The sequence below is a fragment of the Diabrotica undecimpunctata genome, chromosome 1 (genome assembly GCF_040954645.1).
Source record: "Diabrotica undecimpunctata isolate CICGRU chromosome 1, icDiaUnde3, whole genome shotgun sequence".
NCBI lineage: Eukaryota > Metazoa > Arthropoda > Insecta > Coleoptera > Chrysomelidae > Diabrotica > Diabrotica undecimpunctata.
In genome coordinates, this window is record NC_092803.1 from 69,424,782 (window position 1) to 69,439,623 (window position 14,842).

At 35.2% G+C, this 14,842-nt stretch overlaps 1 protein-coding gene across 1 annotated transcript in view; it reads left to right on the plus strand.

Annotated features, from left to right (window-relative positions):
• The window catches only part of Smg5 (Smg5 nonsense mediated mRNA decay factor), a 42,902-nt gene that overhangs the window by 12,503 nt on the left and 15,557 nt on the right, over positions 1–14,842 (plus strand). The window contains exon 4 of the mRNA XM_072544214.1: positions 4,967–5,208. Coding sequence (XP_072400315.1) covers positions 4,967–5,208 — 242 coding nt within the window. The remainder of the gene's footprint in view (positions 1–4,966; positions 5,209–14,842) is intronic.

Sequence of the window (14,842 nt, forward strand, 5' to 3'; positions counted from 1 at the left end):
TAAAGTTTAATTCTTTGCCTATTTGCAAAATAAAGTTTAATTCTTTAGATAAAATAAAACGTTTTATTTTATCTGAAATGAGTGCATTCCACGAAGTAAGGGTTTCAACAATCAAACATTTAATTCTTTAATTCCAGGAATCTACGACAGTAATTGACTAGATAATTACCTTCTAAACTTATTCCACAGAAAATGTGATAGTGGGTTTTTCCATTTTTTATATAGGAAGGTCCAAGTGGCGTATTCAAAATTCTTAACAGTTCACTAAAAGTAGGTACTTCAGTTGCAAGGTGCAGTTTATTGTGTATACTAGTGTTATGGAAAATTTGGAAGTGCCGTGTAAACGCCGAAAAATTGGTCCTCTAACAGTTAATGAAAAAAAAAATCGGTTGCCTGTAAAGTCGGTTTTACGGGCGAAGATTTTACGTGACAACGTCTTTTCCCAGAGACACAAGCACGCACCGATTCAACACGCCTAATTCTCTAGTGCTGCGCGCGCAGCGGACCGATCATGTTTGAGTGGGAGAGAGACGCAAGGCATTCGCCGGTCCGGCGGGCCTCTCTCTCGTTCGGTGACTCATCGTAACAGACGTGAGCGGGCGTTACACTTTTTCATGAGTGACTCCGAGCCACAACCTAATTTAAGACGTTGTCACGTCAAAACATTAATATTTAATTGTTTTAAATCATTTACAGACAAACGTTTATGTGAAAGTGTTGATGAGACCGTTGAGTTATTTAGCAGTACACTTGGTGTTGGGAAATCTACGATGTACAGAGTTATTAAAGAAGAGAAATGTGGTAGTTTTCAAATGCCACGTAATGCTCCAGGGAAACCAAAATTTCAAATAGAATATCATTTTAAAGAAGGACTTCGACGGAAAGTGCATGAATTCTTCTTTAGACAAGAATTTCCAACATTGGATAAAGTTCTTGTCTTAGTTCGAGATGATAAGGATTACCCAGAAATGAGTCGAAGTACGTTATGGAAACTTTTAAAAGAAATAGGCTTCCGCTGGAAAAAGAATCCCAGAAAGTCTATTTTATTAGAAAGAAGCGATATTGTCATATGGAGAAGACATTTTCTAAGAACCATAAAGGAAATGAGAAACCAAAAAAGAAAAATATTTTATCTTGATGAAACATGGATCAACGAGGGTCATACACCAAATAAATTTTGGCAGGATGAAACTATTACAAGTCAAAGGCACGCTTTTGTAAATAACTTATCTACTGGTTTAAACCCACCATCAGGAAAGGGACGCAGGCTGATAATAGTACACATTGGCAGTTCAGACAGTTTTGTTGAAGGTGGTTTATTAACTTTTGAATCAACTCGTACCGGTGACTACCATGAAGACATGAACGCTGATGTCTTTCAAGAATGGTTCGAACAAATGATAGATCTTCTTCCTAAGAACTGTGTAATAGTAATGGATAATGCAAGTTATCACTCCAGACTTATAGAAGGACTGCCCACAACCAAGTGGTTAAAAAAAGACTTGCAGAATTGGCTGAGTTCAAAAAATATTACGTACCATCCCGGATCTATAAGAAAGGAACTTTATTCGTTGTGTGCCCTTCATAAAGAAAAATTTAAAAAATACGAAATTGATGAAATTGCCAAAAATCGTGGAATGACAGTACTTAGATCCCCACCATATCATTGTGAATTAAACCCGATTGAACTGGTATCGGCACAGATAAAGAGTGAAGTTTCAAGAAAAAATACCACTTTTAAAATTCATGATGTTAAACAGTTGTTTTTGGAGGCCGTAAATAATGTAAAACCTGAAAACTGGGAAAAGGCAGTAAATCACACTATTAAAGAAGAGGAAAAAATGTGGAAGCTGGACAATATTACTGATAAAATGATCGAGCCAGTTATTATAAATCTTGGTTCTGAAAGTTCATCTTCTGAATCTGATTTGGATTTGTAACAAGTAGCTGTAAGTTTTATATTAATATTTTTATTCATCTATTTAACATACCTTAGACGGTTTTAAAAACTCTTTTTCTCTTTTGTAATTTTTAAAAATTTAAAAAAATGTGAATTTTTTAAAACCCTTTTTAATGTAGGCCAGTCAGTTCTAATATAGTGTGTGATAAAAGAGGTCACTTTTGTTTACATACACACTGAAATAATTCATTTATTTTTTACAATTATTCAAAGTAATTTTTCAATTAATCTTGAGCACGCCCATGGAGTGGTCGGAGCTACCAGTTAAAATTATGCTAATTACTCTCGTTCATAAAAATAAACTATAGTTAAGAAAACTCAGTAACATAATCCACAATAGGAAACTGTACTAGTAAACCTAACAAAGTTCAACCTTTTACACCACTTGACCCCGCACCAGCTATATTTTTCGCCTGAGAAGACAATATGTAGGCACATCACGAAACAGCTTAGTTTATATGAAAACTCATACACTACGTATCGACAAGGACGAATATTTTGTCGAAATTATTACGAACTTTTTCTATCAATAGGAAAAAAACAGTTTCTGTTCAATCTATATTTTAATTTATTTATGAGGTTATTTACCTATTATTTACCAAACTAGATTATTTGCAAAATACTATAACAATAATTTCATAATGCGAATATTATATGTATGTAAGCACCTCGGGCAAAAAGAACAAGTTGTTTGTTTTTTGACGAATTGTTGTTTTACGAGGCATGTTTTTTTAAGTAAGTACCGTTTTGCGATTCCGCCGCCGCAGCGCTACGGTCGGCGTTCCGCGCATGAGCGCTGTTTACCTACATCTCTTGTCTACGCACTGACGCCATTACAGTCTGATTCTTCATTGTATACTTGTTTACTCCAGTGTTTAAGAGGCCTCCAACAATCGTGAGTCACGCTGATTGTGAAGTACGGGCTGTTATACGATTTCTTAGTGCTAAAGGCGTAAAACAGATCGATATTCATCGTGAGATCGTTGAAGTTTACGGACAAAACATTATGAGTGATGGAATGGTAAGGAAATGGGTGAGAGCATTTAAAGATGGCCGCACAAATGTGCATGATGAAGAACGGAGTGGGCGTCCTTCGGTCGTTAATGAAAATTTGGTGTAGAAAGTGGACTAAAAGGTGAGAGAAAACAGACGCTTTACAATTTCATCATTGTCCGACTGCTTTCCTCAGTATTCTCGTAGTGTTTTGTATCGCATTGTTACCGAGAACTTGAATTACCGGAAATTGTGTTCACGTTGGGTTCCAAAAATGTTGACGGATTTGCACAAAACCCAACGTTTAGGCAGTGCATTGACTTTCCTTGGGCGGTACCACAGTGAAGGTGAAGATTTTTTAGACCAAATTGTTACTGGTGACGACAAAAGAGTGAAGTTTAAGCAAACAATTTCTGCCCGGAAAATCATCTGCACAGTTTTTTGGGACAGAAAAGGAGTATTGCTAGTGGAGTTTCTGCCTCGTAATGAGACAATCAATGCAGCGTCTTATTGTGAGACATTGAAAAATCTGCGTCGTGCAATCCAGAACAAAAGACGTGGCAAGTTGAGTAAGGGTATCGTTTTGCTGCATGACAATGCCCGTCCACATGTGGCTAATCAGACCAAAGATCTCATCAAATCATTTAAATGGGAAACTCTAGATCATCCTCCATACAGCCCTGATCTGGCGCCCAGCGACTACCATTTGTTCCAGCACTTGAAGAAACACCTGGGCGGTCAGCGTCTTCAAGACGATAACGAAGTCAAAACATTTGTGATGCAGTGGTTAACAAGTCAGGCGGCAGAATTTTATCAGGAGGGTATTCAAAAACTGGTGCCACGTTATGACAAGTGCCTCAATATTCACGGAAATTATGTAGAAAAGTAGATTAAGGTACAGGCTTTCATGTAAAAATAAAATTATTGTCATATCTTTGCACGTCTTTTTTTAATTCCAAAACGGTACTTACTTAAAAAACACGCCTCGTACATTGTAAGCTTTTATATTGGGGTTGAACTTTTTTGTGTACTTACATTGTGTAGGTAGTTTATCAGCATATTTACCTTTGAGAATACGTTTAGTCGTTTTGAAGTTACGTTAAGTGTACGTACCTATTTTGAGCTATCTACCGTAAAATCATTTACTCCACAACATTACAACCGTTAATAAACAAAATACACGCTTCTGGAGTACGGAAAATCCACATTGGTTTCAAGAAGGTCATATAGAAGTGTCACAAAAAGTATATGTTTGGGCTGAGATTGTTGGACATCGGATAGTTGGCCCATATTTTTTCGATCGCAATCTGAATGAAGATATTTACTTAGACTTTTTACGTTTCGTCCTATCCCAGCCTTAGCAGCCATGCTTCCAAATGAAGACCAAGGTAAGGAAGACGGTCCCCGCCTCATTTTATAGCAATGAATGCAGAATGATCAAGAAATATTTCCAAATCTATGGATATGTAGACGAGAGTTTATTGAACGAGAGTTTCATCGAAGTGCTGAAACAACTCATTAGAGAAGACATTTTAAACATCACTCCTACTATCATTCAAAATGTCACTGATGGATTCGAACATCGAATTGGTTACTGCCAGATAGTTATTTTGAACATTTGATTTAAGAAACTGTCTTTCCTATATTATCATTTTTCGTTGATTTGTTGTCATTTTTCTCTTAGTATATTATAAAAGATTTCTTTGAATATGTCATAAAGTAATTATAGAAGGATAACTAAACTATCCTATACCGTTGGATTTGTTTCTGAAAGGACTTTTCGTTTCTTTAATTAAATATAGGGTGTTCTAGTAAAAAGCTGATAACGCCATAACTTTGACAAATATAATAGAAAAAAATTAGATGTGTAACAACAAAATTATAATTTGAAAATAAAAATCGACTTGTTTTTGTGTTTTTTCCATACTCTATCAGGAACAAAATTATGAGTTTTATTCATTACTTTTAGGACACATTGTAAGTATATTTTTTTTAATTTTTAATTGTTTGTAGGTATGGAAATACTGAAAGGTTCTCAGGACATATTAGACTGGACGTTCGTAGAGAAAAAAGGCTTAAGTCTGAAGGAAGAGGCTGTTATTAGGGTAGTGAAACTGTTATCATTTGGAAAATTTTTAACCACTGTATCTGAAACTGGAATTATTTATGAAGAAGACAGCAACATTTTCGTTTGCAACCTAAAGGAGACAAACGTGGAAGATGCAAAGAAGTCTACCTCTTTAATGGAAGAATTGGTAAGTAATGATACATAAAATTTTACGACATACTAGCTACATTACATTTATATAGGTAACTGTTAACTGCGTTCAAATCTAAATAAATTTGTACAGCTTCATTAGAATAACTTCCTTGTCACGTTGGTCCCACGGGGCAATAGTAGTATTGCATTTATCTACCGAGTTGGTCCCATGGGGCCAAAACCTTTTTAAATTCTTGTTAGGCTGCTGGTTCATATTTGTGTGCAATATCTCACATTAAAGGGCCAACGTGGCCTAGACAGAGTAAACTGTAAGAATAGTTCATTTATTATTGGAAAATGTTAGCTTGCGGTCCCAGTTAATTTATAGGAAGTGATAAAAATTAGGTAATACAACATTATGTGTGAATAAATCCGTAAACTAATTTTTCGAAACCAAATTCAGATTTATGCTTTAATCTGTGCCTTCTAAGAATTGCAAGGCAAAACAGACGTTAAAAAAATTTTATTAGAGGCATGGGGAATCTACAATTGCATTCCACAACATATCTCCTCAATTAAGCAAAAATCATTAGCGAATTGGTTTCTAGGACTTATAAAGAGTATACCGGAATAAAAGGAAAAAGACAGTTAAGATTTGATTTCATGTATAGTGCGTCTGTATATCGCCTTATACGTATGTTACCCTAATAGGGATCATAAGAGACGGATATTCACAGACGCTCTGAACGTGAAAATAAATCTTTCCTGCCTTGGGAAACAACATGGCTTCGTATGGACGCAAATAGCGACATCTGATAATAAATCCGTAAACTAATTTTTCGAAACCAAATTCAGATTTATGCTTTAATCTGTGCCTTCTAGCCTTCTAAGAATTGCAAGGCAAAACAGACGTTGATAAAGATGTTATTAGAGACATGGGGAATCTAAAATTGCATTCCACAACATATCTCCTTATCTAAGCAAAAATCTTTAGCGAATTGGTTTCTAGTACTCATAAAGACTAAAGAGTATACCGGAATAAAAGCAAAAGACCGTGAAAATAAATCTTTCCTGTCTGTTTATTGTTGTAGTGGACTGTATTCATTGAAATTAATTAATAGTCTAAAATACTGCATTTATTTATGAATTTGCACAAAAATATGAAAACAATAACAAATAGTTCTATGCTTCTCAACGGCTGGTGATGGAATGTCATTCTGTCATCTGTCGTCTGTACCGACTAGCTGGCTGGCTGGGCTGCAGTGGCGGACCGTTCAAATACAAAATGGGTTGTCGTCGACATACTCCCGGCCTTGAAAGATCCTGAATCTTTCAATTTAATGGAAGGAGAGGACATATTTTGGAGAATGACCTCGTGATGATACCTTCTTGAGTCTTTATTTTTGCAACTCTAGCGGTATTCTGCGATCCGTCATGTATGTGAGTTATTCTGCCTAGTTTCCACTTTGCTGGTGGCAGACAGTCATCTTTGATAAGGACTAAAGTTCCTTCTACTAATTCTCCCTTGGATATTTGCCACTTAGAACGTCTCTGTAGCTCGACGACGTATTCGGAAGACCATCTCTTCCAGAAACTTTGGAAAATTTGTTGGATGCGTTGAAATCTATTGAGTCGTTGTGGAATCTCTTGGAGTAGATCTGGTTCTGGAGCTAGCGTTGGCATTCTACCGATGAGGAAATGAGCGGGACAGAGTGGTGTTAAATCATTAGGATCAGGACTAATAGGACACAAAGGTCTGAAGTTGAGTACTGCTTCTATTTGTGATAGTATTGTTGCAAACTCCTCAAATGTAAGATTTGTATTTTTAAGTGAACGTTTTAAGTGAAATTTACAAGATTTTACTCCGGATTCCCAGAGTCCCCCGAAATGTGGAGAATATGGCGGAATTAAATGCCATTCAATACCCTCATGTGTACATGAATCTTGTATGTGTGCATTGTTAATTTTTAAAAATCTTTTAAGTTCAGACATGGCACCTACGAAGTTTCTACCATTATCTGAGTACAATTTGGCTGGCTTTCCTCTACGAGCGATAAAGCGGCGCAAGGCAAGCATGAATATTTGAGTGCTCAAATCGGTTACGAGCTCAAGATGAATCGCCTTTGTAGCAAAACATATGAATAATGAAATATAGCATTTATTTAATTTGGCACCTCTGCCCTTATTTTTATACAAAAACGGACCGGCGTAGTCAATACCAGTGATGGCAAAGGGAAATGTGTACAGTAATCGGTCACGTGGTAAATCACCCATGATTGGTTGTATAGGTTTAGGATTAAATCGTAAACAAGTAGTACATTGTTTAACAGTCAACCTAGATAGGTTTCTGCCTGATATAGGCCAATATGTCTCCCGAATAGTAGATAGAAGCAGCTGAGGGCCTGCATGATATAGACGCAGGTGTTCATGACGGAAAAATAATATCGTGAAATGATGTTTTGAATCCAAGACAATGGGATGTTTTTTGTCATATAGAAAATCCGAGTTAACCAAGCGACCACCAACACGTATTAAACCATCCTGGTCAATAAATGGGTTTAAAGAGTTATCACAAAGTGTGGTTCGGGATCGTCTGCCAATTCTTCTATTTCTGATTGGATAATTTTAATTTCTAAAAATGTATTTTCTAGTTTATTTATTCTGTCGCTTAGTTCGATTTTTTCAACATCATGTAATTCTAATTTGCATTTAATAGACTCTAGAAATTTGGAGAAAATTGTAAATGAAGCCTTATGACCAGCACGTTTTCTAATTAATCTTTTTAAGTGTTCGTCCGACATTGTTTATTAATCAAATAGATTCGAATTGAATTTAAATAGATATATAGATTGTAAATAGTTTTATGCAACTTACACAAACAAAAACAATATAAATAGGTATAGGAATCAGATGGGAACTCACCGGTATTTTTGGCTGTATATTGTTCGGCAATCCCACGTGTTCTTTCACTTGACCGTTAACTGTGAATCACTTTTAGCACTGATTTTATCACAAATATCGGGTCGAATGGACCAATGTTTATTGTTGTAGTGGACTGTATTCATTGAAATTAATTAATAGTCTAAAATACTGCATTTATTTATGAATTTGCACAAAAATATGAAAACAATAACAAATAGTTCTATGCTTCTCAACGGCTGGTGATGGAATGTCATTCTGTCATCTGTCGTCTGTACCGACTAGCTGGCTGGCTGGGCTGCAGTGGCGGACCGTTCAAATACAAAATGGGTTGTCGTCGACACTGTCTTTTTCCTTTTATTTCGGTATACTCTCACGTTCAGAGCGTCTGTGAATATCCGTCTCTGATGATCCCTATTAGGGTGAAATACGTATAAGCGGATATACAGACGCACTATACGTGAAATCAAATCTTAACTGTCTTTCTCCTTTTATTATGTGTGAACTTTAACAGTCTTTGTAAAAAAAATGGCTCATTTTCATAGTTTTCGGTTTTGTTCATGGCATATTTTCGACCGTCTGTTTCAGAATTTTTTTGTAGCAGTTCCTGCACATTTTTGTTTCCTATGCTTATTCCCTCTTTCTTCACTCTATTAATGTGGTTTGCTGTACATGTTGGTGTCTTACTGGCACAGCTTTTAGCTTCCTCTGCTCTTATTAGGTGCTTGAAAGCATCTGTTTTAAAATCTGGTATGGATATTGTGTTTTCTGTTACCGGTTTATATAAAATGTAGGCATGTACTAAAGATGTAGTTAGGATAAGTTCGAATCCCACTTTTCGGAACCACTTTATCCTTAGTGGATTTGAATAGGTACCTAATTGATCTAATAAATCTACGGCTACGTTGCCTTTATTGTAGTCCAGTACAATTTTAGGTTTCAGTTCTGTTTGCTGATTGCAAGCCACTTCCCTCATTATGTTTTCTTGTTTGTAAAAAGTATAAGGATGTTCCTCTTATCTTTCCAATGAATAATTGCAAGTGTCTTCTTTGCCTGCAAATATTTTGATGTTATATGTATATACAAACGCAGAACAAAGGTTAATAATAACGTTAATTAATAACGTTATCTTATATTTGAGCCTTTTTGTTTTAATATACTGAAGAAACCCTAGTCTCCCCGTAAATGGAACGAGAGTTTTGTCTATACAATCAATTCCTTAGGGACATACAACTACTGAAAATTTGGTTTTAAAATATTCAGCAGGGGCGTTATTTGATACAATTTGTCACTTTTTCTACATTTGTAATACCAACAAAATTAACCACGCGTAATAAAAATTCAAATGGATTTCTCGACATTGATGAGATGAATAGCTCATCTTTGTTACTAATCCCACCCAATGCACTAATCCGAGAAATTGTCTAACTTTAGACTTTATGGACGGGACTCCAAGCATGCAAACGGGGGGTTTGGTGTAGCGTCCTCGGCTGCAACAAGTTGTGTCGCATAGCTGTTTGTCTCGTTGCATCAAAAAATTCGTCTGCTGTACGTACATTTCGCCAACAGTGCTGCTAACTCTGATTTAACTAATTGAACAGGGAAAGGATCTATTGACTTGTAGAAACAGTAGATAGATTTATCTATTTAGGATCCAACATCACAAAGGACAACATTGACGATGCAGAGCTTAGTAGAAAAATCATCCTAGCCAATACGGCATAGTTTGCTATGAAGCCGATATTTAAATCACGAGACGTATAAAAAAAATATGAATCTACAAGACGATAATCCGACTGATAGTGAGCTATGGATGTGAAACTTGGGTGTTGACTCAAAAATCTGTAAATCGAATAGACATCTTTAAAAGCGAGGTACTTTGTTCTTGGCCTCCAATTTGTAATTTTGCTCGTCCATCGTTAGTCGTGCATTGTCGCTACTTGGCCTGCCCAGTTCCATTTCAGTTCATCCGCAATACTTGTCCTTCGCAGATCTTCGTTTCTTATTCGGTCCCGCAACGTCACTTCCAGCATAGACTGTTCCATTCGTATCTGTGCCACTTTTAGTTTCGAAGCCGTAGTCTTGGTTGGAGTCATAGTTTCCGCCCCTTATGTCATGACCGGTAATACGCATTGGTCAAATACTTTTCTTTTGAGGCTAATTGGTATGTTGGCCCTAAGTGGTTCTCGCAGTTTTCCAAAGGCTACCCTAGCTAAAGTAATTAGTCTTTGGATTTTGCATGTTTGGTTATCCCTGCTGATTCTTATTTTATAACCCAAATACGTATATTTCTGCAACAGTTGTACTAGTTTGTATGGAATAGTTAAATGGTTATTGGGGACCATATTTGTCATAAACTTAGTTTTGGTCAAATTCATTCTGAGGCCCACCTTCGAACATGCAAAGTCCAATTCATTTAACATATCTGTGGCTTCTATTAAATTATCTGTGATAAGGACAATGTCATCTGCGAAACGGAGATGGTTAAGCTTTTCGCCGTCTATTTTTACTCCTCTGTGGTCCCTATTGACCATCTTAAATAAAGGCATACTCTAAAGCCGTTATGAATAATTTCGATGACAATGTATCTCCTTGCCTTACCCCACGTTTTATTTTTATTGGTCGGGTTTTATCGTCTATCTTAACAGTCATAGTGGCATTTTTGTAAATATTGTAAATAAGTTCACTATACCTATATATGGTCAATCCTGCGGTCATTCATTGCTTTTATAAGACCGTCTATTTCGATCGTGTTGAACGCTTTATGAAAATCTATAAAAGTGAGGACAAGAGGTTTGTTGTATTCTATAGATTTTTCAATGAGTGTCTTTACTGTATGGAGGTGAATTAGAAATCTAATTGTTTCTCCAATCTTGATGTCACTAACCTAGTGAAGAGCTTGTATATGTGGTTCAACAGGCTAATAGGTCTATCATTTTCTAGGTCCGTTCTATCTTCTTTTTTATGCAAAAGGATGGTTATAGCATTGTTCCATTCTTTGGGCACCTCTCTTTGCTGCAAACATAGATTAAACAGTTTCCTTAATTTATTTAATAGCATATCTACTCCATTTTTTACGATATCTTCTATTACAATTGCATCATCTCCTGGGGCTTTCTACTCATATACCTTTATCTCTCTGGCATTCTTTGAAATGGCTGTTTGTATTCCTGTTTGATCTTCTCGTCTACTTCCATATAATTTCTCGTAAAACTCTTCGACGACCTTTATTAACTCGTCTCTACGTGATATTATTTCATTTTGCTTCTTTCTTAATTTATGAATTTCGCATTTCCCATTCGTTAGCACTCTACGTAGAACTTTTAGGCTGTTATTTTTGTCTATAGTGCGTTTAATATTATCGGTTTTACATTTCCTTAAATCTCTCCTGATTGCCTTCGAAACAGTTTTATTCATTTCTCTTAGAGTGTGGCTGTCTGCATTCTTATCGCTTCTCATTTGTCTTCTTCGATCCAGCAGCGTTTCAATATATGGACTCTCTGATTTTACTCTCTGATTTTCTTTTAGGACAGTGCACTCGGTGACTTTATTGTAAGGCGTCTATGATGCAATTTTTTAAGTCGTTAACGTGATTCTCGGAGGTTTCATGCAGTAGTAGCTTATTATTGATATGTGCCTGATATTGGTTGATATCTAATGGAGGTGTCCAGATACCATGAGATTTATTTTTAATCATTATGTTCCATCGATCTTCAATCAGATGGATATATATATATATATATATATATATATATATATATATATATATATATATATATATATATATATATATATATATATATATATATATATATATATTATAGTGTATAACAAATATTGGTGTTGTATTTTTTTTTTGATAACTGGTAAAATTTATACACTCCTGGACAAGAATATCGAATATTTTTAAATTTTCTAATTTTTGTTTTTTTCAAAATAAATTCTGGTCAATTAAGTAGTTTATTGTGAAATAGAGTTTATTTTAACAATCTTTATTGAACAATTTTAAGTTTTTATGCAAAGAAAATTGTGAAAAAAATAAATGCTTAATATTAGGTAAATAAGCTTATTTTACTCTAAACTTAAATGCGAATTTAAATTGCTTAAACAAGTCTTTTTAACTAAAAGAAGTGCATAATCAGTAACGAGTATTCCCCCTTCTAGCTCTTATTACTGCTTGCATGCTTCCCGGCATGCTTGCAAGTAAATTTTGGACATATCCTTGGGAAATTTCATTCCATTCATCCTGTGCAGCAACCCATAGTTGCTCTATCGTATTTGGAACGGGATTTGTTTGTTGTATGCAAGGTTTAAGGTGATCCCACATCTGCTCTATTGGATTTAAATCCGGGTTAAACGGTGGCCAATCCAATCTTCGAATTTGGACCTCATCATGATAATTACTCACTATGACAGCGGCATGTGATGAGCATTATCGTGCATTAACATGAATCTTTCATATTTAATGTAACCAACATATAGCAAAACATGATATTACTGGATGTTTTAAACGTAAGAGTCACCAGTCATCCGTCCAATCACTTCCACAAGTGCGATGCGTACCTCCCAACAAATACCTTCCCAAAGAATTATGCCACCATCTCCAAAACTAACGGTCTGGGCAAAATTGCAGCTGGCGGATCGTTCTCCAACTCTTCTGTAGACGTATTTTTGACCATCTGGCTTCCATAATAGGATTCTGGTCTTACCAGTTAAAAGAACATTTTTCCAGTTGTCGATATTCCACTGAATATGTGTTCTTGCAAATCCTAAAAGACGTGCTGTATGATTTTGGAGAAAACGTGGAACTTTGGCGGGGCGTCTGGGCTTTAAGTTTGCTTCTTTTAATCTTCGTCTAACTGTTTCTGAACTCACATTAACTTGTCCAACATTTAATAGCTCATTTCTGAGGTGCATCGATGTCAATGAACGATTACGTGTAGAATTAAGAACCAAAAAACGGCCATCAATTGTGGTTGTGCAAATTGAACGTCCTTGACCAGGCCTTCGTACAAAATTTCCTGTTTCGCGGTACCTTTTTCAAGTATTCGAAACTGTAGATTGACTTCTCCTGAGACGTCGTGCGATATCTTTTTGTGCATATCCTTCCTCGTACAAAATTACAATCTGTGCTTATCTGAGCTTCATCGCAGTGTCAAATTGGTGGCATACTTGTTTTTAACTTAAATAATATAATAATAATATATATGGCAAATAATATAATTAAACTTAATAAATTAAACTGAAAATAACCGAATTACTATGATTTTCTTTACGCAAAGAAGGTTATTTATGATAAAATGTACGAATGTCACTAAATGCTGAATAAAAGTCAAAATTAACGTCAAATTATTTCAAATCAGTTAAGTACATCAGTCTACTATATGAGTATCATCAGTAATCTAAAATTATTTTGAAATAATAGTGTCTACAAAAAAAAATTTGAAAATTTAAAAATATTCGATATTTCTTTCCATGACTGTATATTTCTGATTGAGAATATATATCGTAGTATACCTTGATATATAAAAAAAGGTTGAAATCGGATAATGACTTCCAATTTTGCAGAAGTGTTTCCGATCTAAATTACTCAACCAACGAAGCATTCCTAAAATAAATCGTACTACTAGTTTTAGAAGAAATAAATAGTAGCATTTAGAAAATAAAAGAATTAATAATATCTAGAAAATTTGAATATTGTGGACAACTGTGAACATATTGACAAACAATTGAAAAAATACACCCTTTGGGTACACATTACGAAGAAACACTTCAACATAATTTAAAATTTTCTATAACAGTAATTTTTACCAGTTCAAATAAAACAATAAACCGGATGATTCCTCCCAATTATTTTTCAGTCAGAAAGAATAAAAAATATGAATACCGTCTCAATTCACGGCAATGCGAATTATTCTAATGAATATCATTGTGATAAGCTCGTGAAATATTTCCACCTGTGTTTGCGCCAGAGAAAACTCTCGCTTGAACCCATATAGATGCAAATGAGGTTGCTGGCAATTCTCGCGGTGGTACGCGCTAGCAATTACGCCACATCCGGTTTTGCCGCTAATCCTGTTCTTTTTTCTGTGCGTCTTAAATGAAAATAGAACTTTTTCTTTTTCATTGGGTGGAAAACCATCAAATTTCTTGAATTATACTTTTAGAAGTAAGCCAATTGAAAAGAATGGTTAATAGTTAGAGAAACGAATGTATGTTATATTCTCATGGACAAAATTATCGAGTATTTCAAAATTTTCAGAATTTTTGGTTAAAAAAAAATTAATATTGATTAATTTAACTATTTCAGTACTTTGTACTTTATTAGTATAAGCTTCAGAACACAAGAAAATAGCTTCAGAACAATGCTTCTATAATTTCCAGCAATCATTTATTTTTTTCTTTGCCTATCGACCTGATCATTTTCTATGATCTTGACTTTTCCTACTTTTACTCTTGTTTTGTATAAAACTTAATGAGGTCGCTGGTTAAATGATATTCGATAAATAATAATAACGAAAAAATGAAATATTTTGTTTGTAAATCAGTTAGCGAAAAATAGCAAACACAACTGTCAGTAAATTACGAAATTAACTGGTCTTACTCATTATTGATGTTTGTACAAAGAATATCGACTTACCCTTTGAAATATTGATGGATTCTTAGTCAAGGAGATCTCGTTGGTACGTCGGGACGCCCGCCGACGTGGCTCTATGGCACGAGAGCCAACAAACTTGGTGTGTTTCGTTCGCTGTCTTGGGATGAAGTGT